The sequence below is a fragment of the Prinia subflava genome, chromosome 2, assembly GCF_021018805.1.
Source record: "Prinia subflava isolate CZ2003 ecotype Zambia chromosome 2, Cam_Psub_1.2, whole genome shotgun sequence".
NCBI lineage: Eukaryota > Metazoa > Chordata > Aves > Passeriformes > Cisticolidae > Prinia > Prinia subflava.
Window position 1 is genome coordinate 79,788,085 of NC_086248.1, and position 23,289 is coordinate 79,811,373.

At 36.4% G+C, this 23,289-nt stretch overlaps 1 protein-coding gene across 2 annotated transcripts in view; it reads left to right on the forward strand.

The window, feature by feature from the left end:
* UBR2 (ubiquitin protein ligase E3 component n-recognin 2) overlaps nt 1-23,289 on the forward strand; it is a 55,966-nt gene that overhangs the window by 5,797 nt on the left and 26,880 nt on the right. The window contains exons 3-17 of one of the 2 annotated variants that reach the window (XM_063390758.1): nt 2,143-2,221; nt 3,701-3,814; nt 6,680-6,807; nt 7,048-7,186; nt 8,875-8,937; nt 10,157-10,277; nt 12,802-12,909; nt 14,417-14,505; nt 15,171-15,269; nt 17,703-17,866; nt 17,958-18,057; nt 18,574-18,702; nt 19,467-19,650; nt 20,683-20,744; nt 21,507-21,617. In XM_063390758.1, coding sequence (XP_063246828.1) covers nt 2,143-2,221; nt 3,701-3,814; nt 6,680-6,807; nt 7,048-7,186; nt 8,875-8,937; nt 10,157-10,277; nt 12,802-12,909; nt 14,417-14,505; nt 15,171-15,269; nt 17,703-17,866; nt 17,958-18,057; nt 18,574-18,702; nt 19,467-19,650; nt 20,683-20,744; nt 21,507-21,617 — 1,690 coding nt within the window. Of the gene's footprint in view, nt 1-2,142; nt 2,222-3,700; nt 3,815-6,679; nt 6,808-7,047; nt 7,187-8,874; nt 8,938-10,156; nt 10,278-12,801; nt 12,910-14,416; nt 14,506-15,170; nt 15,270-15,343; nt 15,443-17,702; nt 17,867-17,957; nt 18,058-18,573; nt 18,703-19,466; nt 19,651-20,682; nt 20,745-21,506; nt 21,618-23,289 lie in introns of both variants that reach the window. The other variant, XM_063390757.1, reaches the window with a different exon arrangement.

The window sequence follows — 23,289 nt, forward strand, 5'->3', positions numbered from 1 at the left end:
TAAGGGCATTAATCAGAAATAAGTGGGCAAGTGTATGTGTGTGTATTTTGGATGTTTAATATCAGCTGTTAGTGCTGGTCCTGTATTTTAGACCACTTTCCATGACCTGCTAAACCAATCTATCAGCTGCTTAAAACAAGCATATAAGCTTCTAGTTCCTTCCCTACCTCTATCTCTAGATGTCTCTAAAAATACTTTTACTTGAAAGAGAACAGGAAGTTCCTAACCAATTACAAGTATTTAAAAGAATCTTCAATTTTAAGCTGTTGTATTACTTGCTGTAAGTTCATTTTCATCGTCTATTTTCTGAACTGTTTGTAGTTTAAGTTTTGTTTGTGTCACAAATTCCTCTCATTTTCTGTGGTTTCTACCACTTACTGGGACACTTGAACACTTGGTGAGGTGACATGGGGGACAGAATGTCTCTCTAATTTCAAGGGTTTATTTGTCTGGGTTTCCATCCCCTTCATTTACAAGGAAAGAGTGATAGTGGAAGAATTTTTCTTTCTAGTGCCCTCCTCTTCTAGAAACATAATACCTTACTGGCCTTTGGGTTTGGAAATGCTTTGAGACCTCTTTATAATGAGAGGGATAAGATTAAACTGGTGGGTACTTCAGATACACATTGAGTTGTTGGTCTTGAGGAAGCAAGTGTGTTTAGACGAAAATAATGGAATTCCCAAACTTTTCATTGCTCCATATGAACAGTATTTGATCATTAACATTTTGAGGATGGAGTCCCTCTCTTTTTTTTTTGTTGATCAGGAAACATTTGATTCCTGTTGTGTGTTAATTTCCTTTAACTTATGGCTGATAATGAACAATAATGAGAGTTTTGTAGAGCTTTTTTGAGCTTTTGTAGAATACAGCAAAGAATCATTTTCCGAGTCCACATTAAAAGCAGTGGATTTTCTGTGTTATTGTGCAGCTTACAGGTCTGCTTCTGCTTTAGGTAAAGGCAGAGTTACTTGTCTGAGAATTTACTTGACAAATAGTACTGAATTTTTAAGTACACTGCCACAAGTTTAGAGCTGTGAAGAATCAACTTTCAGTATTGTAGAGCTGATCTACCAAATCCTGCAGGCACACTGTTGTATTAAGTGGTGGTTTGTTTGGGGTTTTAATCTAAAAAAAAATAATGCCATGGACATAAACTATTCTAAAATGGAAGAGCTTGGTATAATTTTGCTTTGAAATTTTCACCTTTAGTAGCTCCTCTGGAGAAAATACATATGCGTAGTAAGTCACGCGTAGTAAGTCATGGTTGCCTGATGGCCTTTCCATCATTTATTTTGGTTAAATGAAATTTAGAGATTTTTTTATAATGAGATTTCATGTGATCTCTGGGATTTTAAACAAAATAAGTTGTTTCTATGAATTCTGGTTCTAATATTTGTCATCGTAAGACAGACATTCTCTTGCTTTTTATTTTTACATTGCAAAACCCAGCTGCCTTAATCTTGAGGTGCCTTGAAGTCAGTTGCATTACATGAGTTCAAGAATTTTCAGTGTTTTTGAGGGGGACAGTTAAATATTGTGCACAATTTTCTGATCTGTTTTAGCCCTTTTTACTACAAATATTCCTTCTGTCTAATACAGGAGTGTTTGTAGACATGACCTTATTATGGTCTCTGCTCTCCTGGTTGAGAAAATTGTGTTCTTGCAGCTCATCATTGAGCTTGTTGGGCTGAACTTGGAAGCAGAGGTTTGATTTAGTCTGTTGCTTGAGATCCTTCTTCCCAGTGTTCAGTGAAAAATGTCTTCTGTGATTGCTGGAGATCATGGGTGCGGGACTCTGTACTTGAGAGGACTTCCTTGGGTTTATTCTGGGTTATGTAACTCATCTGTTTACCTGCCTGTATACTTGTCTCACCTCTTGAAGGCAGGGTCTGTATTACCCAGGTAGACGTACTACCCACACAATGTTTTAAAGGCTCCTCTGTCATGAGAACAGAACGTTTTTTCTCTTTCATTTGTTTCCCCTCTTTAAAGCCACCCCTTTCCTCTTTCAGAGTAATATATACATTAGTTAGAAGGTTTATATCAGTGATATTTGAAAATTATCTGTTGTAAAATGTGTAATTAAAGGCAAAAGCAAGTGTTTAATGCTTTTTTTCTTCTTTCTGTTGTTGCTGTTCTTAGAGACTGCGCAGTTGACCCAACTTGTGTGTTGTGCATGGAATGCTTTCTTGGAAGCATTCACAGAGAGCACCGATACAGGGTTAGTGATCCTGCAGGATAATGACATAGTTACGAGTGATTCTGTGTGTGTGTGAGAAACAGTGTCAAGTGGAAGAATGTATACAGTATTTCCAAATGCTGAATGAACACAAAGTTCGAATGTCTGCAGTAACCCTATGTGAACTTGAGTGTTTTGATCTGAGTGCAGCTTCTGGAAGTTAACACTTTAAAATGTTGAGCAATTAAACTTTATGTGCAACAGTTAAGCTTACAAATGTATGTTATTTTTAACACATGTTCTTTAGTGAATTTTACAGCTTTAGACTTGGGGTTTGAATGGTTTTGACTTTTTGTTTTGACTGTTTTTAAAAGCTATTGAAAAAACTTTATTAAGAAGCCACTTCTATGTAAAGCTTAAACATAAAATTAAAATACAAAATGAAAACTGTAAAATGCTGTTTATTTTAGTAATATGCTATTACTAGTAGTATAGGTTAGTTTAAAAAACCTACAAACAAACCTGGTGTGTTTTTAAACTAAGAAGTTAAGTGAAAATTATCAGTGCAGTCTTTCTCTAAATCTGTCTTTTACAATACTGCACTGCTGCTAATGTAAATGTGTTCACTGCATGGTTACACTAAACACTAGGATTTAGGAAAAAACTCCAAGCACAACAGCTTTTATCAAGAAACCTAGCCAAATTAGCTGATATCAGCTTCCTCCTTGTACATAGGTTTTTACTTTTTGAGCCTATTGAATTAACAAGTCTAGGTAACATCCAAAAGTGTAAGCAAATATTCTTTCAAATATCCATCTAGTTTTGTTGATACTGTAAGATGTGCCTGTATGTATACAGTATATCGAGTATACCAAAAATAGATGAAAGAAGAATTCTTCTATGTATCAGTTAATAGTTATGATTCAAAAAAAGAAGTATTATTATGCTTATTAACTTGAGGTGGTCTTTAAAACACATTTTAATAAAACATATAATTAAACATATAAATAAATAAATATTTATTTATAAATATAATATAATTTATAAATAATAATATAAATATAAATAAAACATATAAAATTTGCCAATGCTTCTTTTCTGTGCTAGCATATGTGAAAAATTTTAAGTCTCTCAATTCCTTTTGTCACTGTATAATAGTGCCATATGAAATGATTTAGCTTTGTTCAGATTAAAACTCTGAGAATTTGGCATAGTACGGATGCCATGGCAAGTAATAGGTTTGGAAAATCTGAAAACTTCAGATGGGGCAGAATGGAGGTATTTGGAGATGTTTTGTTGTTCAGGGTTTTTTCTTTTGACATAGGCACACTGATGAGGTCGACAAGCTTTCAGCCATCATAAAAGTAGACATGATTGCACTGCTATTTTAACAGGGTACTGTCTAAAGCTAGGTGTTGTGATCACGCTTTTGTAGTACAGCTGTGACTACTCATTTCTTAATCTGCATGGATTATATATATGCATATTCACACAAACTGTTTTGGTTTTAAATAATTTCAGATGACAACATCAGGTGGAGGAGGTTTCTGTGACTGTGGTGATACAGAAGCTTGGAAGGAAGGTCCTTACTGTCAAAAGCATGAACTTAACACTTCAGAAACTGCAGAAGAGGAGGTAATTACAATTGAGGCATCATGTTTCAAAACATTGTTAACTTTGTATATATGTGTGTATATATAAATTGTTCATGTGGGGTTATTTTTAGTCTTGTATACTCTGCATGAGAGGCTGTAGGAACTTTAGTGGTAATATTTGAACTACAGTGTTAGACTAAAATTAAAATCTTAAGGAGTTCTTTAAAATGGTTTCAACTTAAAGGCTTCATTGTGTATGTTCTTGGTCACCTCTGCAGCTTTAGTTGTTTCTTTGTTTTCCTGTGTATTCTGAGAGGTCAAGGGATTCTGTCACATGCAAAAAACCCCCAAACCAATCAAAAAAACCCCACCCAAATCTGTATGTAATCATGTGCACCACTAAGCCAAATTCTGTTGTCTGTGCAACAAATATTCTGAATCTTACCAAAGAGAGGTGCACAGATTTTAAAAAAATCAAGATACCCTGCTGTCACAGGAAAATCATCATGGGAATGTAAGACAGAGGTCTCTAAATGAGCTTGTTTGGAGAAGGTAAATAGAGAACACATCTTCACCACAGATTTATAGCATAACAACTTGGACATATTAAATGCAAAAAGGCATGCCACATCTTACAGCAGGTACTCGAGCTGTTGGACTAACCACTGCAAAACACTATTGTTAAAAGTTTATACATGTTTTTGAAAGGAAATTTAATGTGGTTGTGGAAGGAAAAATTACAAATGGCCATTTAAAATTGTAGGTACCATCTTTGTATGGGAAACGTTAGTGTCTTAAGTTACTTGAGATCAGAGAAGCATTCTGTCTTCTGCTTATACTCTTATCTGTTATTACATCTCAGGAATTAGTGTGGCTAATTGGGCTTCTGACCTAGCCACTCACATCTGTTCTTATGTATATATAGTGTATATATACAGTATGTAATACTGTGAGATTTTATTTGATGGGAAAATCTAAGGCAAGCATTGGTAGAATTTTGCTGATCTGATGGTTTAAGTGAAGCAACTGTAATTGTATTTTCAGTGACAGTAGTCTTTCTAAAATCTGTTCTCTCAACCCTAAGACTCTAGCGTGGCTGCTGGACTCACCACTTGGTCTACATGTGCCATTTTACATGAATCAGCAGCCTTAGGAAACTCCTGTTGTGAAATCTTGGGTAGACTGCTGCTTCTGTGCCCAAAGATACTCACACAGTGAGTGTGCCTGACAGACAAATCAAGGTTCTGGGCAGGCTTTGTGTTTCTTCCCCATAAACCATGGAGATTGAGATCTCTTATGCAGTGCTGTGTTTGAGACAGATGAAGGATGGTGTGTTGAGCATTATTGGAGCCTGTTTTCTGCCTTGCCCAGATATGTGCCTTTGTTGAAAGTGCTGAGAATGGAGAGAGAGCTGCTGCTTATGGTTTGCCTTTGCTTTTGGTGGCTGATAGCTCTTCATACTCTGGATAATTTTTAAATGAATGGAAAAAAAAAAAAAAACAAAAAGAGAGAGAAACGGCAGTTATTACCTCTCTTGTAAAGCTTCCAAATATTCCCAAAGAATCTCAGGGTGTAGGGGGTAAATGTTATTAGTACAAAGTGAATTGCTGACTGTCAAGAGCCTCCTTTAGATGATGCACATTTAAGTTGAGAAAAGATTATTGTGGCCATTTTTATACAACCTAAGCTATAGTGAAGCACAAAATTTAGTATTAGGTAATCCTAAACCAGAAATTGGGCCACTGTTAAATATTTTAATTGTCTAACAATTACACACACATAAAAATATCAAATGATCAATCGAGTCAGTGACCCAGTGTATAATGTTTGTCCAGGTGACCTACAGGCCACGCAGCATTCCATTCCCAGGTTTGCAGAAGAGGAACTAGTTGTTCTCAAAATTTTGATACAGTAAAAGACAATTTCCTTAAGAAAAGAGGTTTATAATGATTTCTAGTCACCATTCTTGAAATGGACTGGAGAGAAATGGCAGTGGTACCTGCACTATCTTATTTGGAGTTGCCAGTAGTTTTCATTTACTGCTCCAAAAAGTAAGTATTCCATTTGACCTGGCAGACTGAGGCAGCTCTCCTCTTCCTCCTTCTCCACATTCCCATTCCCCCACCTGCAGCAGCCTCCATTCTGCTCTGGCACAGAGAGCAGGCCAGGTTTGTAGAGGCTGCTGCAGTTTTCAAATGGAGAGCACAGAACGGGCACAAATGGGTGCATGGTCCACAGACAAAAGGGGAGCAGCTCTCTGTGAGCAAGACTGAGATGTGGACAGATGATTATGAAACACCTATTTACATTTCAGTAGTTAATTATTTATATACCACAGCTATAAGAGACGTGCATCATAAATCATGATGCCAGTGTGCTGCTTGTTGTATAAGCCTGGATAGATAAGACTTATGCCTTTTAATGCATGCTGCATATAAAACAGGACAAGAGATGCATGGTCATTTGTATTCTGCAGTTTACTAATATTGATAAGTGGATCAAAAGATACAGGGATTTGAAATTATTGTTTTGAAGGCATAGCAGAAGAAGCAGATTTTAATACAGCAGAGGTTAAAGTTCTTCCGAAAAACTATCTTTAAAGGTGTGCAGGAGTGAGAACAAGGAGAATGAGAATGGAAGAATGTGTGAAAATGTAAATGGGTGATCAGAGGCAAGTTAACATTCAGGTACTGAATGTTAGATTAGAGCTTTGGTGACTGTCAGTGTAGAACTGGAAGAAGAAAACAGGATGATTATTGACTCTGTTCCTTTCAACTGAAAAGTCTTTTAAAGAAAGACATCATTGAAGATGCTTACATCATCTTTGATAAAGAGAGGTGCGAATTTGGGAGTTTGTTTTGAATGACATTCAATTTCTCATTTGCTATTTATGTTTACTTTCCAGGATCCTCTTGTGCACTTACCAGAAGATATGGTAGCAAGAGCTTATAATATTTTTGCCATTACATTTAAATATGCAGTAGATATATTAACATGGGAGAAGGAAAATGAATTACCTGGACTAGAAATGATGTAAGTATAATATTTGTCTTCTAGCTTTTAAAGGCTCACAGATATTTACAGTTGAAAATGCAAGTTTTGATTTTAAGTTTTTTCCTAAAATTGTCAGAAATATTTTGTATACATTAACTGCAGTAGATTTGTATTTCTCATATTTTTTCCTTTGCACTTGCTTTCACTTTTAACATTGCTTTAAATGACATGAATTCAATCCTTACTTTGAATGACGTAAATTCAATCCTTGCTTTGAAGTGAGAAGAGTGACACTTACTACTGCATGCTGTTTAATGATGAAGTCCATACCTATGAACAAGTTATTTATACTCTTCAGAAGGCTGTCAACTGCACACAGAAGGAAGCCATTGGTTTTGCAACAACAGTAGATAGAGATGTAAGTGAATTAGTTGGTAGAACTTTTAATTACCTTGACCTAATGTTTGTTTTATGACTATACTTTAGTCTATTTTCCCAAAGTGTGTAGTTAATGTGAGTCTATGAGTCCTGTGAGTCATACCACCCTAAAATGCCTTAATACTAAATGTCTCAGTGCCTAAATAGTATTTGGCCAGTCCAAAGCAGACCTCATACTGAATATGTTTCAATGTAAATGTATTCTAGTAGGTCTTGTAAGTGTAAATACCAAGGTGTTTCTCACTCCTCTGTCAAGGAGAGGCAGCAACTTTGGCTCTTCCCTTACTGAACCAGGGAGCTGACATAGAAAAAACCCCTAAATAGGCTCCAAACATAGGAAATGCTTCTCAAGGTAACACCATTTAAGTGTGAGGGATAAAATCCATAACTGGCTCCTTTTGTTCTGGTGCTTGTGGTTCATGGTTTGTGGTTTCTTTTTTAAATTTAATTTAATTTTCTTTTTCATAGTTGTCAGATTATAGTGGCAGGAAGGGGTAAAAGCATTTAACACAATTTTTAGGAGGAACAGTAGGTTCAGAATCACTATATGCTGAATATAATTGTAACTATTATTTCAGTTTCAGAAGCACTGTGTCAGCTGTGTTTGTAGTTTGGCTCATGTGCATTTTTTTAAAGAAAGTGATACATCATTGGGTGACTGCACCTGGTTATTTTTGCAATGAATCTGTAAGCAATTGACATGAAAAATGAGTGTCTTTTTTACTTGGCTTATTGGCTTGTGCCTTTTCTGGAGGAAGTGGTGTGGGGAGGAAATCTTTTCCAAAATGGCAATGGGAAAGTAATTTTGGGTGGTTAAAGTACTTCAAGGAGGTCAGTGGTGCAGGAAATATAACCACTTCATATTACTTAACACTGAACTAGATTTTGGTTTTGTGTTATCACTGCTCTATCTTTTGTGATACTGGTAACCAAGAAATTCACATCTGCTCCCTGAATATGAGCTGCCCTGAGCACATGCTGTGTATTAATAGATGTTTCCCTACTTTTGATCCCTTCTACTTCTAAATACATACATGAATGCATATATACATGAGCACGTATGCGAAAGAAATGAGAATGTTATGTCTGAAGCAGTGATTGGCATCAGATCTAAAATACCAGTGAGTTTTCCTGTCTGCAATACACTATAAATTCAATCAACTGTCAATTTTGATGTATGGATTGACAGTAGAGAAAGACTGAAAACTTTACTTTTGGAATAAAACAAGTGCTTCAATTGTATGTTTAAAAGACCAGTTAACTTTAATATCTGCTTTTTAAAAGGCACTGAAATATCTGAATTATGTTCAAGTTATATCAAAACTAATGAATAATGCCTTTGTACTAATGTTTTCAGTATTTTAATAAAAGAAGTGTAGTTCTTTTATTTGTTCATCTTAAGAACAATGTTATACACAGAAAATTTAATGTAACAGGTAACTGAATATAGGATACAATTTTATCTTCTTTTAAAAAGTACAGGGTGCATTTGGGAAATCCAAGTATCTAAATATATACAGTACTTTAAAAAGTGAAATTAGCGTGAAAGGCAGAGTAGTTAGCATGCATCTGAAGCTTTTACTGTGTTTTTTATACTAATGTAAAACAGAGACTTGGGACTTCTTGTTTAGGAGTTGGTGGTAATGTTACATCTTTCTGAATTTGCAGGGCCGTAGGTCTGTTCGATACGGAGACTTCCAATATTGTGATCAGGCAAAATCAGTAATAGTGGTAAGTAATGGTGGTAAGGGATGTTACCTACTTACTTGCCTCATCTTAAGCAGAAGGAGGCTTTGCTACCAGTTTGTGATATTGTTATCATAATGACTCATTCCGTTTTAATGATACAAAGTGTTGGAGGTACTATTTACAATACGGTAGAGATATCAAAATACTGGTTTATGGGGTTTTTGTTGGTGGTGGTCTTTTGTTGGGCTTCTTCTCTGCTATGGCCTACCTAACACCCAAAATAATTTTCTGAAAAGATGTTTGTAGATAATTTTTTCCATCTTAAAACAGAATTACATGCTATTTCAGGTCAGTAAAGTTAAATTGTTACAGTTTTTCTCCTATAGAGTGAACTTGCTTATGTCTTTCACAGCAACAGTTATGGAAATCATTACTGATTGAATCCAAGTATGAAACTGCAAATACTTTCATTTTGCGTCTATACATTTATATGTGTGTATATATTAATATCTACATATTGCAAGATTCTTCCATGTAAAAACTTGAGAATAATGCTTTCTTTTAAATTTTTGTTAACTGCTGCAGTGCAGTACATAATCACATGAAATAAATAGTTTTTGTATGATACTGCAACCATTGAAAAACAAATGCTGCAACTACAGTTACTGTTCTTTAACTATTTAAGGTATTTTGAAAGCATTAGCATATTTTTAAGGATAACGTTGTGCAGTATTTTTAACTTGCCCATGCAGTCAAAGAACAAATGGCTTTTATGTGTAATATCTAGCTATTATGCTTTCTAAGATATAGATGAGGGCAAATTCTTTCTTGTCTTAGCTTTGTGTATTTAATTTGTATTTTTGAAGATAGTCTGTGGGCAGTCAGTTTCCATGATGGGCTGCTGTGTGACTTGCCTGTCGTGTTGGAAGGCACAAACATGCATGGCTCCCTTGGGTTGAACGTGGGATTGCTTATCAGGAAAATGCAGCAGATCAGTGTGAGCACTGATAACAGGCCAAGAGTGGAAAATGGATTGACCTAAATAGGCTGATATTGCATAATAAGGTCCTTCAAATATTAATAGGATAAACAAAGTTCAGACTCTTGGGGCTTGCTATGTAGGTGTTAGCAATATGTATTAATATTGTATTAATATTGTCAATTATCAAAATTAATCATAGGAATGCTGCATTTCTGTATAGAAGTATATGTGAGTCCTCACTTAAATATGCATTGCCTCCTTTTTCCTTTTCTTTTTAAGAGAAATACCAGTCGTCAGACAAAGCCATTGAAAGTACAAGTTATGCATTCATCTATTGTTGCCCATCAGAGCTTTGGTCTGAAGCTTCTAACTTGGCTTGGCAGTGTTATTGGATATTCAGGTGGGCAAAACTGACCTTTTTGAGCTAAGTTAGAGAATATTTGTGAGAGGAGCTGATTTTCTGAAGCAATTTTGTCTACTTATTTCAGATATGTAATGTATAAGGCAAAGCTATTAATAACTTGTCAGACTTCATTCTATTTTTTCTTACTGGAATGCTGTTCTGAATTCTAACTTGCATGTGAAAGTGCTACCAGTCTTACGTAGTCTTTTCTGTGTAGTTGCTGTTGAACAGAAGCCAAGACTTGCTGTCAAATGCAATGTGCCAAAAAGCTATTTTTTCAATCCCTACTTCTTTTAAAATGAATGCAGTAAGCTGAAAATAACCTGTCTGATTAGATAAAACAAAATTATTCAGAAGTAATTTGATGAATGATGATGAAAGTGATTGCTTCAGATTTTTTTGCTAAGTAGAACAGAGAAAATGCAAGGAATTGTGGAGGGTTTTGGTGAGCATAAAAGCTGACAAAGTCTTAATCAGATTTTTTGAAAGAGCTTTCTTCAAAGGAATCAAGATGCACAGTATCAGATTTTATGGGAAAGCTCAGTTTTTGTTTTGATTTGGTTCCCCATTTGTCCTGGTAAATCATAAGATTGTGAAGGTTTAGGGCATGAGAGGAAATAAAAGGAAAAGTGTCAAACTGCTGATGTGGAGAAATGTAGATACAGACCCCCTTGCAATTTGTATTTTTTTCATCTGGAAATACTAGCAAGAAGTATTAGCAAAATATGCTCTGCTGTCATATTGCACGTATATTCACCATAAGTGCAACATCTTTCAGAGACTGTATGTTTTATTAGACTGATAATTGGAAAATTAGCCAAGATTTCATGCACAGGGTCTTTATAAAATGTTCTTGTTTTGCAAACATAAGTAGTTTATGCTTAAGTTTTAAAGTTAAGTAAATCAAAATTTTCAACAAAACTTATGGTAGTGGTTTGTTCAACTATTTGCCAGTGTTTCTGGTAAACAGTAGGAATTAATAGAAAGGAGTTCTGAAGATAGTTTCTTCCTGTGATAAATTTCCCTTTCAGTGAAACTTGTAGACAGGCACTGTCTTTCTCATTTTAAGCCCAGTCTTGTGCTGTGTCATTTGTGCCAGGTGCCACAGTCATTAATTTTCAGCACTAAATGATGGTTGCAAAAAAGTAACTTGGATGTGTCACTGGTCTCTCAAGTTACAGAAGAAAGCACTGAATTTTGTTTGAGTTATGTATGTAGTCTTTCTGAAGTTCTGAAGAGTTCAGCTCGTTAAATGCTGAGTTCCTTATGATTCAGAAAGGCAAAAGGCATGTTGGATTGTAAACAGCACCCATACATTTTGTCTGTGACCAATGTGCTCATTTGCTTGAACTGCCTTCCGTGTCTTGGGGTGCAGTCAGTACTCTGAGCCTGGTTTTTAGCAATCACACTCAAAAAACTAAATTCTACTCAATCTTTTAAACATGTTTGTCCGCTACCAGTCATTTGTAACATGAGGTGATAGAGTTGCACTGCCTGGGGTACACTGAAATGTCCCTGAACAAAGGCTGAGTGACAGGGGAGGGGTCTGCTGTACCAGAGTTTGTTGGATGTTTGCTGTCAATGAAATGACAAATTCTTGTCGCTAAAAAAGAAAAACCTTGCTAAGGAACTTCATCAGAAGTTTGACCACTACATCCTTCCCAGCAAATGCCACTTCAGGAATAAGTGTCTGTTTGACCATTGTGAACCAATGCAGCAGTTTCCATTGATTTGGTGTCCTTCATAACAGTAGTTGGTATTGAACTCTGCAAGGCAAAAAGGAGTAACCTCAAACTGCTGTAGGGGTTCTCAGAGTGTATATTACTGCACCATGCAGCACTAAGCCACTGCCCACTCTGCCTGAGGAGCTGAGATGCCAAACAGGGTGTGGAAGTAAAGGCTCTGTAAGTCCCACAGTTCTCAGGGAATATGTATCACCTGCAGTGCAAAGCCAGGTTGAACATTCTTAACAGGACCATGTCTGGGTTGTGCTCTATTTCAGATGCAAGCATATAATAACTTAAATGTTCATATAATTCAAGTTACTGCTTCTTTCCATTTGAAAAAATATGCAGAGAAGCCTTGAAATGATAGCAACTCCTAAGTGAAAACAAAAAGCTCCTACATGAACATATGAGTTATTTCATATATGAATTATATTTTCCTTTTCATAGGAGTTTAATCAGGAAAACTAAAACCTAGAAAATTAGTCTGCTGTATAACTGTTCGTTATTTTAGTAAACCATTTTTAAGGAAGCAGATTTTTATTTGATAACTTTAAATCAAATCATTGCATTTGGCAATTTTCACTATGTTCCTGATGTTCCATAAGGCTGGCGTGAAACTTGCAAGGTATGAAATGTTTGTGTATATATCAGCAAAATATGAGTGCTGTTGTTGAGTTATCATGGGAAAGAGGGCAGTGTGAGGGCTTTTGTGTGGTATGAAAATTCCAGGATGTCAAAATAACACACGCTTGTGTTTGAGCTGTAACTAACTTGTATCATTCCTCTTCATGAAGATGGCCTTCGCCGAATATTGTGTCAGGTTGGCTTGCAAGAAGGGCCAGATGGTGAAAATTCTTCACTTGTAGATAAGCTGATGCTGTGTGATTCTAAACTGTGGAAAGGTGAGTTTTCTCAGAGTTCAGGAAAATGCTAGTTTTCCTGAACTGTATTTGAAGAAGTTTTCCTTTTACTGTATTTGCTAATGTTTGATCATTTTTGCTGTGGTGTATTATGGATAATTTTGCCTAATTTGTTACAATTTCTCCCTTTATGATACACTCCCAAGTGTATTTAAGAACTACAGAGACTGGAGATGGGGTTGGTTTCAGGTCTGATTTTTCAAAACTGACTTGAATATGCAAATGGTAGTGATAATTAATGTAAACTGAGTAAACAATAAAGAAATTGGGGGTTTGCATGCTTTATAGGATCTCAGCATCCATTTAATATCCACCAAAATGCCTGTTTTGCAGGATGAGGCAGAGTCTTTCTGCTTTGACTTTGTGTTTGTGTTCCTGAGGTATTCTTAAGTGTTCTGAGAACATTCAGTGAAAATTACTGTTCTGTTGTTTTAGAGCTGTTGAAACTTTGAAAGGCTGTTTGATATATTTGAATTAGCTAGAAAAGTTGTAATTTTGAGGAAAGGGAGGTAGTTAATTTCTATTCCCTCGTTGATTCCATGTCTGATTTGATATCCTGAAAGGGTAAGGCCAGGTGTAAGAAAGAGAAGCACAAAGGACAGGTAGGTAATGATGCAATATGTCTGCCTGGGTACCTTCTTGGAATATCAATAAAATAAGTAAGAAGTAAGGTGGAAAGTGGATGTAGTATGGAGAAAATGATTATTTTAGGTTTTGTTTATCTAATACCTTTATCTTGAGAATGAATTCCTGGCACTGCAAATTTTGTAATCTGAAAGGTACTGCTTTTGTGAAGCATGACTACATTTTTAATACAGGTTTTGTTAGGATAATGTCTTTCATGTAAGCAAGGAGTAACTTTTGCATTTCTATTTCAACATCAATATTTCTCTACTTTTTCTTGTATTTCATAGTTCTTCTCCATTAAGGAAATAGCGTCATGGCTTTTGACTTGAAAGTGACCTACAGAAGAAATTATGCATATGTGTATTTCCATCCAAGCTACATAGAGATGAATATAATTTGTATTGATAATACTTTCTGGGAGGCTGTCCAGACAGATTAGAAATTCAGAGATAGCCCAGCTGATTATTTTATGGAGATGTTCACAACTAGGAAAATTTGTTGCAGTTCTCAAGACTTCTCATAATAGTGTTCTCTTCTTTTCCTTTCTAAATCCCCTGTTTATCCTGAGGATGAACAGAGTTCTGTTCTTGTTTTGCTAACTTCCCTTATATTTGATGATATACATCCCATTCAACAGTGATATCTTATATAGGAGTAATAAATAATGCCTCTTGAAGAGTTTTGGCTTATTATTCTTCTTCATCCTTTGCTACCACCTGACAGACTTAATCAGAGCAGCTTCTACTCTGAAATGCACGTTTACCTCATTCAGTGGGAGTTTTCTAAGTGTTTCCATAATATGTTTCCATATATGTTGATAGAAAACAGTGACATGCGATATTTCATTCATTTTTCTTGACAGGGGCTCGAAATGTGTATCACCAGTTATTCATGAGCAGTCTTCTCATGGATTTGAAATACAAGAAACTTTTTGCTATCCGCTTTGCGAGAGTAAGTATGTTTCTTACAAAGAGCCATTAAATGCTAAAACTGTCTAGTGAAGAGAGTCTAGTTAGCATACAGTGATTTAAATGAACTGTTACCCGATTTTTTTTTCCTTTTTATGGAAGTGAAAACCTGAAATGAAATGTTGGAAATCTTATTTTACTCTTCAGTATATTAGTCATAATGGCATCTCATCTCCTGGGAAGGAAATGGCCTTTCAAACGCCCCAGAACTAAAGCAGTTCAGATGTTTTTGTCTTCACCATCAGCTATGCAGGCTATCAGTCCTTAAGAGCTAATCGCTGCTCTTTGTTGAGGTGTAAGCTGTTAAAGCACTGCTCAGAAATAGTGCTGAAATTCAGTTATGCTGATTAGTATTTCTGCAGTAACTGGTATTTGAAATGCTTTAAATCAGCACTGCAAAATTCTGCCCACTCTGCTGCAGACTCCTGAGTAGAAAATAAAATACTAGCCTTTATTGTGAAAATGAGAGTGAGTAGATCTCACATGTGAGCAGATTAAGTTGTCATATTCTTTGTACAGTATACCCATATAATAATCCGTTAGAGCTACTCTTCCCTTTTTCATGGCATTAAAGTTTCCCAGAGCAGACATTTAAGTTAAAAAATCAGGTCAGTGTGGATTAGAGGTGAATTTCCCCTTGTTGTTTAGAATTACCGGCAGTTGCAGAGAGATTATATGGAGGATGATCACGAACGGGCAGTATCGGTGGCTGCTCTGTCTGTCCAACTCTTCACTGTACCTACTCTGGTGAGTAGTGCCTGTCTTTCTTTTAAAAACTGATAGTTGGCACTCCTTGCCTTTTTTTGCCTCCTTCTTAATAGAACTATGAGCGATTGCAGAGTGATTTTATGAAAGATGACCACGACAGAGAGCTCTCAATTGCTGACCTCTCGATACAGATATTCACAGTGCCTTCTCTTGTAAGTACTAAAAGACCAAAAAAGGAAATCTTTATTTGTTAAAAGCCTCTCAAGATTCATAACTCAAAGCTGCAGATTTCTTTAATATTACTGTGGAAATGCAGAACAGTCAGACTTTGCATATATTGCTGTGGATTTAGAAATTAAAGCATTCAACATTGGGAAGTTTCAGTCTGGCTTCCCAGAGTAGGCTGGGTGTTTGTGATTTTTCTTTTACCATTTTTGTTTTACTTTTTTTTACAAAGGTACTTTCATATTTATTTAGAGATACATACACATAGCATTTCAATTCCTCATCATACTGAGCCACATTTGTCGAAATCTATATTACGGTTTGCATATTATGGTTTCAGAGCACCATTTTGATGCAGTGTTATAAGCAATCCACTTTATGTTCATTTTCCAATCAACCAAAGTGCAAGCAAGAATTGTCTCATGATACTCCCTACTTCCTTTGGTAGGGAGGTCTCAAGAGTCTCAAGACAGTGCCTTCTTTTAAATTTCCAGGGTTTTTTTCAGTGCTACAAACACTGTGACTTCTCCCAGCTCACTAAATCTCCTGGTCTTTCACCAGCTTGTTTGGGAAACTTTTTTTTTGTTCCAGTCTCCATTTAAGTCTGTCTTTGCTTGTATTATGAATAAGACAAATTAAAATTTGGAGCTGTGCTGGAATAAAAGTCTGATTTTCATACTCGTAATTGTTTAGAAAATGAATGCTTCTGAATCCTCCCAAATTTAATAAGCTTCATTGAGCTCTTAAATTCAATAGTAGCATGGCAGTCACAATACTGAGCAAGCTTTAGTTTCTTAGGGATGGTTGTTATTCATAGGAATTCAACAGGAACTCAGGATTTTGTTCCCATGGTTCAGGACAATATTATATTGCCTCTTCATTTGGGTTCTTTCAATAAGAATGTTGCCAATATTCAGACTTAGTTAGACTTAACCAAGTAATATTATTCAGATGGTAATGGTATTGTTCCCTTTGGCAGATGGGGTGGCACAACATGTGTATCAATACATACTTTTTGAAAAAGTAATTTCAAACCTTTCCCAGGGCAGAGTAATTGCAGTGCCCCTTTTATATGTGTTCTATTTTAAAAGCATGCAAAAAAAGCAAAGCAAATGCATTTTGACTGTTGTGCGGAATGATAGATAGATGACATGATAGTAATTATGATAAGCTTCTATCATATGAACTAAGTATTATTTTTAATATATTTATAGTCACTCATTCTTAACTATATGAATACGTTAAAGAATTTAAATCACCCCACCATCCTCCAGTAACATTTTTTAACTGATCTTAGTAATTTAAGAGTTGGATCTCTTAAGGAACTGCAGTTTTTTGCTTTGAGAGCAGCTCTGGTGGTGATGATTTTTTGGGGGGAAAATGTTAATCATTAGATGCTTTTCCCCCACTGCAGTAGCATTTTAGAAACTATTTTGTATTATCATTAGCAGCTGTAGAACCTGGAAGCTCTAGTGAAGAGCCTCAATGTCATTGTGGTAGATCAGAGTGGCCAGTCTTGTTGAGTCTACTAGCCAGATCCAAAGACTGCAAGGCTCATCCCATTTAACCCGGAGAACCAACAGGATGGGGGCAGATGTGGAAGTGTTCATGAGGAGGAGCTGGCAGTAACTTTGTGCCCCCTCCTCTGTAGTGAAGTTGGGGTAGGTTAGGCTGGATGATGAAGACAATCTTTGTCAGACTTTGCTGATTTGTTTCATGCAACACATGGATATATGCAGTAGACCTTGAGGGAAATTAAAAGTTTATTTCATGGAATTTCCATGTGGAAATGGCATGTGCAGTTCCTTACTGTTTCAGAAGAGGCTCTGCTCACCACAGCTCTTGACAGTTTGTAAACAGAAAACAGAAGAGCTGTCACTCCCCTAAAGGGCCCAAACTATCTGAGAGGAGACAGCACATACTTAAAGGGAGGTACAAGGTAATTGTAAGACACATAATAATGTGTCTTGTGCCATATTTACATAGGTTAGCAGGAGCCTTACTACAGACTTCTGTACAGAAAGGATCTGAAAAAAGAAATCTGACTTACGATAATTTTTGACTAGATTCCTTTTTTTTGTCTTGTGTGGTTCTGTGAAAATAGTGCTTTTCAGTGTTCTGTTCTAATTATTGATGTAATTATTTTGGATTAAAAAATAATGTATTTTATGAACTTCATGGTGCAGTGTGAAGATCTTGTTAGCTGTGTCTGTTAATTACAGCAAATTTTAATGTACTTTGGAATAGGCTCGAATGCTAATAACAGAAGAGAATCTCATGACCACTATCATCAAAACTTTCATGGACCACTTAAGGCACCGTGACATCCAAGGCAGGTTTCAGTTTGAACGTTACACTGCTCTTCAGGCTTTCAAATTCAGGCGCGTCCAGAGCCTTATTTTGGATCTCAAGTAAGTATACTAACTATGTGCTGATTTGAGAAATTGAGGAGTTTAAAAAAAAAATCTAAAATGAGCACTTGCATCTTTCTAATCTCCCCAGGTACGTGTTGATAAGTAAGCCAACGGAGTGGTCGGATGACTTGCGCCGCAAGTTCCTGGAGGGTTTTGATGCCTTCTTGGAATTACTCAAATGTATGCAGGTATGTAAATCTGTGAATTACAAAAACTGGCAAAATTTCAGCAGGAAGTTAGCTACTATGATGTCAAAATAGAAGAAATTTGATCTACTCTTAATTTTATAGTTTCAGTGCTGTATCACTTTTGGAGCCACTGTGTTTTCCTAAAACATAACATCTTACCTCACTTTTTAAAACTTTGTTGTAGAGGACAATAAAAATTAAAGAGCAGTTCAAAAGAGAAAGTGTAACTTGGGGCATATTTTGCACTTGTAGATGTAGACAAGACAATTAATTCTGTGAGCAAATCTGGTTCATCGTAAGTGTCAGCAGAGTTGCTCCTTGTATTGAGGAATAAATTGTTCCTGACACATGAATAGACCTCTTCACTTGTGGTTTCATTATCTTTCATTCCCCCAAGGTTCTTTTTGCAGCACAGTATGTTTGTAAGGATACCTAACCACTGTCTCACACCTCTGCTACTGCTGCCAGTGTACTTCAGTGATACATTATTGAAGTGTATAATTCTTCTTGTTCTAGGGTATGGATCCAATAACCCGTCAAGTAGGACAGCACATTGAAATGGAACCAGAGTGGGAAGCAGCGTTTACACTGCAGATGAAATTAACACTTGTTATTTCAATGATGCAGGACTGGTGTGCATTAGATGTAAGGACTAATTCCTTCTGAGTTGTTTTTCTGTGTGAAGAGGGATAAAACCCAAATATTAGTACATGTAAAAATTGACCTAAACACAACTTCACCATAAGCTAAGGACATCTTCTATGAGCAAATGCAAATTTTTTCTGCATTTAAACACAAGTGTGGTTTGTACTGACCAATTCATAAGAATGTGGCTAGGCCTTTTACAAATACTGCAGTTTTGTCACACATCTGAGGACTGTGATTATCACAACACTATCAGGTTATAATTTTCAAAGAGGAGGTAATGGAGGAGTAGGCCCTGGATATACCAAATACTGCTTGATTTTAAATCATATTTCTCCTCCATAAATGTTTCAAGTTTCAGGATTTCAGAACTTGAGCATAGTAAAATGTGGCTGTGGGATAAGTGATCCTGGAATACCTGAACATTCAGGCTGGCTTTAATCTGTTACTGGTAGTTAATGTGCAGGTTTTACTAGCCTAGCATGATCATTGCTCAAGAAAGTTACCATCGTGTCAGTTACAAAAAAACCCCAAACCCAAACAACATCCTAGTGGGTATTTTTCTAATCAGACATACCAGTATGAGTTTTGCAGTTTGTGCCCTCCTTTATTTGGCTCTTTTGTTGGATTCCTTATCTTAATTTTGCAGGACTGTTGTTAAAGGTAAAATTGCATACCCTTCAGGGTCCTTTTTACATTGTCTGTATTATTTTTCAGAGCTGTGGTTTTTTCACAATCTCTGTAAACTGTAATCTTTCTTTCAGGAAAAGGTATTGATTGAAGCTTACAAGAAATGCCTGACTGTGTTGATGCAGTGTCATAGTGGGTTTACTGATGGAGAGCAGCCTATAGTCCTCAGTATGTGTGGACATTCAGTTGAGACCATCAGATACTGCGTTTCTCAGGAAAAAGTTAGCATTCATCTCCCAGTTTCTCGTTTACTTGCAGGTACGAACAGTTGAGAAGTATTTCAGGAAATGAAAAATGTTCTGTAGATGTGATTTGTGTTCGTACATGAACAAACACAAGCATTGTTTAAGGCCTGAATAGGATCAATTTTGGCCATTTTCTAGCTGTTTGGTAGCTTCTAGGCCAGATGTTCTCAAGCACCAGAGAACTTGTTATCATTCAGGATGGGGGAGGGAGATTGCCTCATGTCTCTGAGTTTGTATTATAGGCAGCTACTGTTGCTTTTGCCACTTGAGTGATGCAAAAGAACTGCAACAAAATATGGACTGTGGTCGACTGTTTTGGAATATGTTTAGCTGTCAGATTGAATAGACTAATCAACATTCTGTTAGAGAACAAATTTATCAAACAGATGTGTCACCAGAAAATTAAGCTATGCCTTTCTTTTCATATTGTGTCTATCTTGTTCAGCAGTTGTGTTGAAAAAAGCTTTGTGAATTTTAGTTTACAGAATCAGAAAGAACGTGATAAAAATAAATTCACAAATAATGAAATGGAAAAGGTGATTCTTAGGTAAAGTGCCATGCAGGTCAGTGTCAAATAGCTTTGAATATTTGAATCTTTGAGCAAAGTCCGTGTAACTTCAAAAGAAAGCAAACCAGAAAAATCTTCATGTGTTTTATAGGGGCCTTATTCTAGTTCCTGAGGTATTTTATAAGCTCCCCAGGGACTGATAAAAGGAAGGAGGTTTCTGCTGTTGATTGTTTGTCCTGACAGACCAAGGAATCTTGGCCGTCACTGCAGGGATATGACAGAGTCAAAAAAAAGGTCAAAAATCAAAATTGTACTTCAAGGTTTATACAGGGAAAACTTCAATGCTCTTAAAATGTATTCTTTGTAAAATGTTTCTTCAGGAAATAGCTACTTAGCTCCAAAGTGGTAAATTTGCAGACCTGTAACTGTGTCCAGAAAATGGTCCAAGAGTAAATTAAATTACCTTTTTTGTCCTCTTTGAATTACATAAAATATTTTATGCAATATTCTGTATGGCTTTTCCATGTCTTTATATAGGCTTGCATGTTTTGCTGAGTAAAACTGAAGTGGCATATAAGTTTCCAGAGCTGCTGCCCCTGGTATGTAATTAAATGTAGCATATTCATTAAATATAATTAATGCTGAATGTCAGATTGGTCATGTAAGTGTAGGATATTATTAAATAAATCAAAGAACCTATGTTCTATGAATTCTACTGAAAGAGAATATCTTTAATACATAAAATTACCTCTTAAAAGATTAATATCCAGATATTCATGAGTACAGACGATCAGTACTGCTCGCTAGCGTAACAAAGATTCAGGTTGCATAACCTCCTTTTTTTGTAGTAGAAACTGCTTTTAGGAACCCCAGGCAGGATCTGATTCCTTCTCTTTCAGCTGGGTTCTAATTTTCTTCCCCAGCTGTTTCTTGCTTTCTGCCTATTCTTACTGATATGCTACTTCTTTAAGGGTAGTCAAAAAATGTAAAATAAAAGAGGATAAAATCTAACTGAGAGAAGAAGTCTCAGTATCTTTGGAAAGGAGTAGTACTTAACCTTTCAATGAAAGGAAATTACAGTGTTATTAAATTGCTGATGTTTTAAAATATGAAAGTTGCTGTCTTTAGGAATAAACTAAAGCTCTTGTGCAGTAGCTGTGTGGAGCAAAGACAGAATGTAAGGGCGATTAACAATGATTTGAAAGACTGTGAATAGGCTCATTTAACTTTGGTGTTGGATTTGCTTGTCTTTTGTAGTGCCCAAATATTTTAATGATCACAAATATCATCCTCCTTCATTTCAGTCCTATTTTCTTTTATTTTCTCTGTATACATCAAAATATTGCATTTTCTTAATGCAGAGTGAACTTAGCCCACCTATGTTAATAGAACATCCTCTACGATGCCTTGTCCTATGTGCCCAAGTGCATGCAGGGATGTGGAGAAGGAATGGTTTCTCTCTCGTGAATCAGGTAAGTGCACAGTAGCTGCAGAGTCACTCTTTCTTCATGACTCCCTCAGGGTAATTTCACAGAATCACAGAACCAATGAGGTTGAACAAGACCTCTGAGATAATCGAGTCCAACCCTTGGCCAAACACCACCTTGTGAACTAGACCACAGCACTAAGGGCCATGTCCAGTTGCCTCTTGAACAGCTCCAGGGGTGCTGACTCCACCTGGGCAATCCATTTCAATTTCTAACAACCTTTTCCATGAAGAAATTCTTCCCAATGTCCAACCTGAACCTCCCCCGACACAGCCTGAGGCTGTGTTCTCTTGTCCTGTTGCTGGTTGCCTGGAAGAACCTCAATGTATATCTTGAAGTGAAGGGCCCACAACTGGACTCAAGGTGGAACCTCACTGGTGCTGAGTACAGAGGGAGCTCTTGGTCTTTCAGACCTCAAAACTTTCTTTTCCTGTGTTGATTTGAAATTTCACTTATGTCAGTCTTACAGAAGACAATGTGAGGTAGGCATTTTTATCAGCACTGGCATAATTTGAGTATTTTTGCTTTTAAACTGGTCTTTGATTTTTTTTAGTTAGAAGTTGCTTTTTTGTTTCAGGACTGCTGCAGTAGCCGTCGAACTCAGTGCTCAGTGTGTGGAGTTCTAGTTAATGCAGTTAATGACTCCTAGCTTTTTTACTGTGTACTGTGCAGCAACAGTTGGAAGTGCAGAATTAGGTCTGCACATCTGTGGGTAATGCATTCATCACCTCCACACAAAAGGGTCTCAGATATAAAAATATGCAGCATTATGATAGCATGGCTATTTATATTTATAAAGTAATTGAAATTTGAAGACCCCTCAGAAGCGTTAGAAGCAGTGTAGAACTAAGTGTTTCTTGGCTTTTAGCTCTTACACTTCTGGAGAGTGGCTCCTTTCATCTCTAAACATATGTTCTCAGTGTTTGTATAAATTAGGTGTCTCAAGCATAACAGCTATAAAATGGGTACTGGGGTGTCAGTACCACCCACCAGGGTGGTTGTCTCAAGCGATTTTCTCGGCAAGACTTAGATTACAACAGGAATAGGATTTCATTCTGTGAGGTGTTAACTTGATTTATTTTCAAGATAATTCCTTCAGTCCCATCAGCCCTCATCTCCATTAGATAATTGCAATATATATTTACTAGGAGACTGAATTAAACTGCTTAAATATATTATATTCTGACACTTCTTGACTCTTGAAGGATATTCATATGGTTATGTCCTTGTTGTGATTACATGATGATTACAGCAAAAAGAGCTCTAGTCATGTACAATTATAGCAGTGCCCATAGTGCTGTAGACACACACCAAATCTGGAATTTCAGCATAGCTCTTGGTTAATTTCCCCTAGTTGACAGGATCTTGAAGTTAAGGGCTTGGTTTAGTTGAGGTAATGTAACTCCCACAGTCTGTAAGTCCTTTCTCTTTACTTTGGCTGTGAGGAGAGCTCATGTTCAGCCAGCTCCTTTTGGAGCTGATAATAGCTTCCAAATTTCCCAGATAATAGGAATGGGCATCTATATTTGTGGATTATTAGGATAGGGAAGAAAGGGAAGGCATATCTAGCTGTCTTCATGTAATTCTGGTGGAAATGGTGTGTGTCTAGAGGAGATTTTATCATGCTGAAGTTTGTTTGCAGGCCTAGGCAGAAACT